At 46.2% G+C, this 7,287-nt stretch overlaps 1 protein-coding gene across 1 annotated transcript; it reads right to left on the bottom strand.

The window, feature by feature from the left end:
• Window positions 1-1,852: 1,852 nt before the first annotated feature.
• On the bottom strand, window positions 1,853-4,029 carry LOC143850171 (uncharacterized). The gene is made up of 3 exons (XM_077359446.1): window positions 3,646-4,029; window positions 2,601-3,474; window positions 1,853-2,139 (listed from the first exon to the last, which is right to left on the bottom strand). The coding sequence occupies exons 1-3, from the start codon at window positions 4,027-4,029 to the stop codon at window positions 1,853-1,855; spliced, it is 1,545 nt and encodes a 514-aa protein (XP_077215561.1).
• Between the last annotated feature and the right edge of the window lie 3,258 nt (window positions 4,030-7,287).

The raw sequence follows: 7,287 nt of genomic DNA, 5'->3' as shown, positions 1-7,287 counted from the left end.
GGGTAGCCGTGGAGATCGTCACCAAGGGTCTCCTAAATAGAGACAAGCTTCAGGTTCTAAACGAACTTCCAGTTGCGGCCGACGAGGCCATCTTCTCTTCACTCTATCAGGTAAGATGGCCTGTATTATTTTATTTATTTATTTATTTATTATTTTAAACGCTTGCCTGCAGATCGGACTGTATTATAATGACTTTCGGGAGAAGAGCCAGAAGTTTTCTGAGCCAATCACTAAGTCCAAGGAGGAGAGCAGCCAACTGATACAGGAGGCAACCGAGCTCCAAAGGTCCATCGGGGAAAGGGACGCGGAGGTATAGCGGCTCAAAGATGATATGGCCGCCCAGAAGCAGAAGGCCGCCGAAGCCCTTAATGCACAGAGGGAAAGAGCCCGGGAGAGGCAGACAAAGGTCGTCGAGGAGGCCGTGCAGAAGAAAGATGACGAACTTATTAATTTGTCCAGTGAATCCTACAAGCTGGGATTCTTTGATTGTCTTGAGCAGGCCAAGGAATCCAACCCGGCTGTTATCTTGATGGACCTTGTCCTCCCCGATCCGCTGGTGGCTGGCGACGACGAGCAGGGCACTACCGCTGCCGCAGAGGTCCCGGGGGCACATCCATCACGGGGTGGTAGTCACAGGGTGTCTTGAGCTCCCCCTCTTTCCCCTCTTGGGCACGGCTTCCTGATTCTTTTTCTAATGGCCCTTGGAGGCCCTACTTTTTGTAATGGCCCTTCGAGACCCTACTTTTTCATGAATAGAAGTTATATTTCGTTGTCAACTGTCCACTTATGTCTGCCTCTGGCTAATACTGCTTGATTCTAACATTGTGGACCAAAAATACTCCGGGCAGACATTTAAGCTTTAATTGACCCTGGTTTTTGTAGGGGCGAACCGAGGTGAACTAACCAGCTATTACCCAAGTGTTAGGGAACTGGGTTTCCGGGTTTGTTTGGTCTTTCTGTCCGGGCCCGTTCCTGACCAGGAGGGCGCTCCCGGTCTTCGTGGAGGCGGGCTGGGGCGAACCAAGCAGCGAGTACCCAAGTTTTAGTGAACTGGGTTTTCAAGATGGTTTGGTTTTTCTGTCCGGGCCCGTTCCTGACCAGGAGTGCGCTCCCGGTCTTCCTGGATGCGGGCTGGGACGAACCAAGCTGTGAGTACCCAAGTTTTAGTGAACTGGGTTTCCAAGATAGTTTGGTTTCTGTCCGGGCCCGTCCCTGACCAGGAGTGCGCTCTCGGTCTTCGTGGAGGCGGGCTGGGACGAACCAAGCAGCGAGTACCCAAGCTTTAGTGAACTGGGTTTCCAAGACGGTTTGGTTTCTGTCCGGGACCGTCCCTGACCAGGAGTGCGCTCTTGGTCTTCGTGGAGGCGGGCTGGGACGAACCAAGCAGCGATTACCCAAGTTTTAGTGAACTGGGTTTCCAAGATGGTTTGGTTTTTCTGTCCGGGCCCGTTTCTGACCAGGTGTGCGCTCCTGGTCTTCGTGGAGGCGGGCTGGGACGAACCAAGCAGCGAGTACCCAAGTTTTAGTGAACTGGGTTTCCAAGTAGGTTTGCTCGAAGATTTACAAAGAAACAGTATCCTCTTTATCATTCATATTCGAGCGCTTACAACGACATTCGCTTTCATGCCAAGTGGTCATCTATTGATAGTATTTTCGGAGGTTCTTTGAATTCCAGGCATGGGGTAGCAGGTGATCCCCAAGCATTTCCAGTTTATAACTTCTCGGCGAATCACCTCTCTCACTCGGTACGGCCCCTCCCAGGTCGGGGAGAGTTTTTCGACCTTCTTCGGTTGGGAGATAGCAGCTTTCCTTAGGACTAGATCCCCAGCTCGAAATTCTCTGGGGCGTATCTTCAAATCATGATAGTTGGACACTTTCTGTTTGTAGGCGGCGACCCTGATTCGGGACTCTTCCCGTCTTCCAGTAAGTCGAGATTTGCGCGGAGCCCATCTCCATTGAGTTGTTCATTGAAGTTGGTGACTCTGGGAGACGGGGCGCCCACATCGACGGGTATTTTGGCCTCCGTCCCAAAGGACAAGTTAAATGGTGATTCCCTCGTTAATGTGCGCGGGGTGGTACGATACGCCCATAGGACATGATAAATTTCATCTGCCCATCGACTAGCCTCTTTTTGATCTCCTGGAGCAGGATTATGTTCGTTACTTCTGTCTGCCCATTCGTCTGAGGGTGCACCACTGAAGTAAATCTCTGTTCGATCTTCAAGTCAGAGCAGAATTTTTGAAAGTTTCGGCAGTCGAACTGTCTGCCGTTGTCCGTTATCAAGACGCGGGGTATCCCGAATCTGCAAACGACCGACTTCCAGAAGAAGGTCTGTACGTTTTGCTCTGTGATCTGAGCTAGAGGTTCGGCCTCCACCCACTTGGTAAAATAGTCAATGGCTACCGCGACGAACTCGCGTCTTCCGGAGGCTGGTGGAAAGGGGCCCAAGATGTTCATCCCCCATACTGCGAAAGGGAGTGGGCTGATGATCGGGGCCATGGATATAGCAGGTTGGTGGATGGTGGGAGAGAACTTTTGGCATCTCTCGCACTTCTTGACCAGGTCCAGAGTGTCTCGCCTTAAGGTTGGCCAGTACATGCCTCTCAGCAGTACTTTGATTGCCAGGGCCTTGCCCCCTATGTGTTCCCCACAAATCCCTTCGTGCGTCTCTTGTAGGGCGTATGCGGCGTTGCCTGGCCGAAGGCACTTTAGGTATGGGAGGGTGTACGACCTTTTGTACAGGCTCTCACCATCGAGGGAAAATCGGGCTGCTCTCTGTACTACTTTGCGGGCTTCCTTCTTCGCTTCGGGAAGCTTCCCGCTACGTAGGTACTCGACGATTTCGTCCATCCAGCACGGCTCGCGCTCTACCTGCATTACCTCGACGGCCTCATTCTCGATACTAGATTTCTGCAGAAACTCCATACATATACTTCCTAGAGTGGTGTAACCGAATTCTGCCAGCTTAGATAGCACATCCGCCTTTGCATTTTCCGTTCTAGGAATCCTGACGACCTCGAAGTCTTTGAACTTACTAGCCAACTGGCAGACCTTGGAGAGATATTTAATCATGCGCTCGTCGCGGGTTTCGTAGACTCCTTGGATCTGGTTCGCAACCAGCTGGGAGTCGCAGTACGCCTTCAGTCTTTGAGCGCTGGTCTGGACTGCTAGGTTCATTCCGGCGAGGAGGGCCTCATATTCTGCCTCATTCTTGGACGCACGGAATCTGAACCTTAGGGCGTAATCCAGAGCGAAGTTGTCAGGCCCGGTAAGAATCAAACCGGCTCCACAGCCACCCTTGTTCGAAGATCCGTCCACGTACACTTCCCAGAGTGGTTCGATGGTCGATGGATCCTGTTCTGCCGGTACGGGGACAATTTCTGTTCTTACTGGTTCAGTCTCGGCTTCTGTTCGTTCCCCACTTGTGGTTACCTTCTCCACAACCGGACTTAAGACAGTTTCAGATTCGGTGCTCTGCCGGGGGATGATGCATTTAGCCACGAAGTCTGCCAGCACTTGAGCTTTTATGGCTGGCCTAGGCAGGTATTGGATATCAAATTCGCCCAGCTCCACGGCCCATTTTACAAGACGCCCCGAGGTGTCCGGTTTGTGGAGAACTTGCCTGAGCGGCTGATCGGTCAGTACCTTTATTGTGTGGGCTTGAAAATATGGCCTCAGTTTTCTGGCCGCCATGATCAGGGCGTACGCCAGTTTCTCAACCCGCTGGTACCTGGTCTCAGCATCGTGCAGGACCTTGCTGACATAGTAGATCGGTTTCTGTTGGTTGTGCTCTTCTCGAACTAGCACGGCTGCCAATGCCATGGGGCTTATGGACAGGTACAGGAGCAGCTCCTCCCCCGGCTCTGGCTTTGTCAACAGCGGTGGGGAGGACAAGTACTGCTTCAGCTCCTCGAACGCGATCTGGCACTCCTCTGTCCAAGGTGCTGTCTTGATCCCTTTGACGGCGTTGAAGAAAGGCAGGCATCTCTCTGCGGACCTTGAGATGACGCGCCCCAGCTTGGCCACCATCCTGGTTAACCGTTGTACTTCTCTGATGGTTTTCGGTGGAGTGAGCTCCACCACGGCCTTGATCTTCTCTGGATTGGCCTCTATCCCTCTTTGGCTTACCATAAACCCCAAGAACTTTCCCGAGCTGACACCGAATGTGCACTTGCTGGGGTTGAGCTTCATGTTATGCTCTCTTAGGACTTGGAATGTTTCTCTCAGGTCGGAGACATGATCTTGCGCACTTCGGCTTTTGACTAGCATATCATCCACATAGACTTCCATGTTACTGTAGACACCCCATTTTGACTAAACCCTAAACCTTTCCGGCTCATGCCAAATCTATCCGAATCTCAGCATTAGGGTCCCAAACTTCACCCTAGGCTGGATGAGGGTCTCTTCTAACCCCCTGCAAAATTTCATCGAGATCGGAGCTCGTTTGCCCAGCAATCGGGCTGAGAGGGTGTGTGTAGTGTAAATAGGGGGTGGCCCACTAGGTTTTTCATTTTCTCCAAAAATCCGAGTTTTTGAAGGAAAATTCCATTCATCCAAAGACCCTAAGTACCCATGAATACATTTTTGGAAACCTTAAGACCCCAGAAAAATCCCTGCAAAATTCCAGAAAGATCAGACAAAAAAATTCGAAAAAGACAAGCGGAGTTTGTGCTGTTATCAAAAAGTATAGGGGGTGAATTAGCCTGGTGGAATCGCGCATGTGTGCGCTTATCAAATGAGTGCCAATATCATTTTTTTTAAAAAAACCTATAAATACCAGTGTAAACCCTCATTTTCAGGAGAGATCTTTAGATTTTCCTAATTTTCTAGAGAGAGAGACTCTGAGGAGAGAGGAACCAGATCTCGTCCAAACCCAAACACTTCGATCGTTTTTCCGATCCGTCAGCTCTTCTCCTCCGGTCATCTTCTCCGGCACAAACTCCGGCTGATTTCCACCATTATTCCATATAAATTTTCTCCTTCTTGCTTGACAATCTGTTTCTGTTATTAGCTTTCATCCTTGTGTTTTTCCCTAATTCGAGAAGAGAGAGCAGAGAGAGAGAGAGAGAGGGGAGAAAAGAAATCTCTAAATCAAAACCCTCGCATACCTTCATCTTCTCCGATCGTACCTCGGTGGAGCTCCGGTTATACATCCTTATAGAGCAGAAAGAGAGACAGAGAAGTTGAAACCCTAATCTCATGTCTCCTCTTCTCCGGCAAAGCTTCGGTCAAGATTCCGATCTTCTTTAACCAATTCCGACTAAGATCCGGTCATTTTCCGTGTCAAAACCCTAAGATCTGATCGCTCTTCTTCTCCGATTAACCTTTTCCGGTAGGATTGCTAAAGCTCCGGTAAGGCCAAAGCTCATCTTCTCCGAGATCTGATCTTCAATCGGAGAGCCGCAATCCAAAGCTCTAATGGCGGCAACGCTAAGCATGATAATCTGAAGAATTGCAGAGAGAGATCTGTGATCTGAGAGCAAAGAAAAAGAAGAAAAAGGGCTCAAATCCGAGCATAGGTGAAAGAAATTTAGAGCAAGAGGCAAGATCGGGGTTAGAATTCAAGAGAAAAGGTAACAATTCGTTTCATGTTTCATTTTCTTCAATTTTTGCATTGTTCTCTTGTCTACTATGAGTTTATCTATGATCTCCTTCCTCAAGCCTTAGATCTACTTTTTTTTTTTAAAAAAAATGAATGAACCCTGTTATATTGCTCAGAATACTTCAGATCTGTATTTTCTTCACCATTTCTGATAATTTTTCTTGGAGTCCGGTTGCAATTTTTTTTTATCAAATTCCATCGGTGTCAAGAATAAGTTAGTTGGTTTTGTGATCATCATTTAGCTATTTTTTTGATCCAACAAGAAAAAAAAATTCGAGTAGCAGAGAGAGAAAAATCTCTGTAAGAGAGGAGATTCCCAATTTTTCAAACCCTAACCCTTCTATTTCTTCTCTGGTAAGTCTTCGGTCGAGTTCCGATTAATTTCCAGTTGACCAATCAAAGCTTCCGATTATTTTCCTTGTTGTCATCATTTTCTTTCTTCACAATTTCAGAATCTATTTCTTTAAAACCTTGATTTGAATCTTAGATGCTTTGAAAATCTCAGGATCTGACCTTCATTAACCTTTTTTCTCTATAAATTTGTGAAATATCAGTTGATTGAGAGAGGTTTGAACTTCTCAGATGCAATTATTTTTGAAAATTTTTTTTTTTGTCTGAGCTCTAATCTGCAAATTTCAAGTCTAGAGTAAGAGATTTTAAGTGGAATTTGAACATATTCTATCTGAAAGAAGACAGAGGAGTTTGTAGCTCATAGTTTGTTGTTTTGATAAGCAATTTCAAGCTTTAATTACCTTTTATTCAACAAGAATGTCATCAGCATCTTAAATCCAGCGAGAAGAAGGTATATACATATATGTTTATGTAGTATTTTGATCTCATTTTGGAAGTTTTGTCACCATATGATTTATTTCACTTCCCTGTTGATTAATGATGATAGAATTTAGTTCAATTTTAAATCCAATTGTTAAGAATTATATGAGGAAAACAGGAATTTATTCTGAACTTTATGCTTTATAGGAATTGATTATGAACTTCATGCTTTAAAGCTTATAAGTCAAAGCTTTACTTTAAAGCCATGTCTCATTTGTGTGTGAATATATGCCTTGTACTGTGTGTTTTCTCAAACTATTTGAGTAAATTGTTTAATAGGAAGAAGGAGATCAGATGACTACTCTATTCGATACTATCGACATGAGTACTGTCTGATCTCAAGGCGGGATTAGAAATATTATCATGTGTATTTGTGAAATCAGATGATTACTTTAGCATCATCTGATTTCACCCCCATATTGGGGCAGCGCTTGTGGTTGGGCATAGAAGTGTTTGATGTTGTTTTTTACTTTATTAGGCTATCCAGCGGCTGGTCTGGACTAATTAATGTTGTTTATCATTTCATGATTGCTATAGATTGTATATTTTATTATTGAAAATTCTTCTTTGCTTAGCACTTGATTTTTTTTATAAGAATAGAAATAGAATTTACGATTATCTAGAATCCCCTTTCATTGCAAGGGCGATGAAGGCGTTAGCCCAAGCCCATCATTAGGGGACTCGCTCAGTCCAAGTAGCACTCCCTTCTTTGCTTAAAAGACTTGTCCAAGTCTTTATGGTGTGTATCCCCTAGAAATTAGAAATCCATTCATTGCAAGGGCAATGAAAGAGTTCTCTAGAGCCCTCTCAGGGAGACAGGCTATGTCTCAGACAGAGAAAGTTGTATCCTTTAG

This window comes from Tasmannia lanceolata, unplaced genomic scaffold, assembly GCF_043159265.1.
Source record: "Tasmannia lanceolata isolate RefF3 unplaced genomic scaffold, GAP_Taslan_0.1 ptg000018l, whole genome shotgun sequence".
NCBI lineage: Eukaryota > Viridiplantae > Streptophyta > Magnoliopsida > Canellales > Winteraceae > Tasmannia > Tasmannia lanceolata.
The sequence above is the reverse complement of the archived record's forward strand: the minus strand, read 5'-3'. Positions and strand labels throughout refer to the sequence as shown.

What these genes read in the sequence shown, in the direction of transcription:
- LOC143850171 (XM_077359446.1), bottom strand. Translation starts at nt 4,029, where the DNA reads ATGGTGGCCAAGCTGGGGCGCGTCATCTCAAGGTCCGCAGAGAGATGC. An exon ending in TTCAAGCCCACACAATAAAG is followed by an intron (nt 3,475 to 3,645) that starts GTACTGACCGAT and finishes ATCCCCCGGCAG; the next exon opens with AGCACCGAATCTGAAACTGT. An exon ending in AATCAAAGTACTGCTGAGAG is followed by an intron (nt 2,140 to 2,600) that starts GCATGTACTGGC and finishes ATCCTGCTCCAG; the next exon opens with GAGATCAAAAAGAGGCTAGT.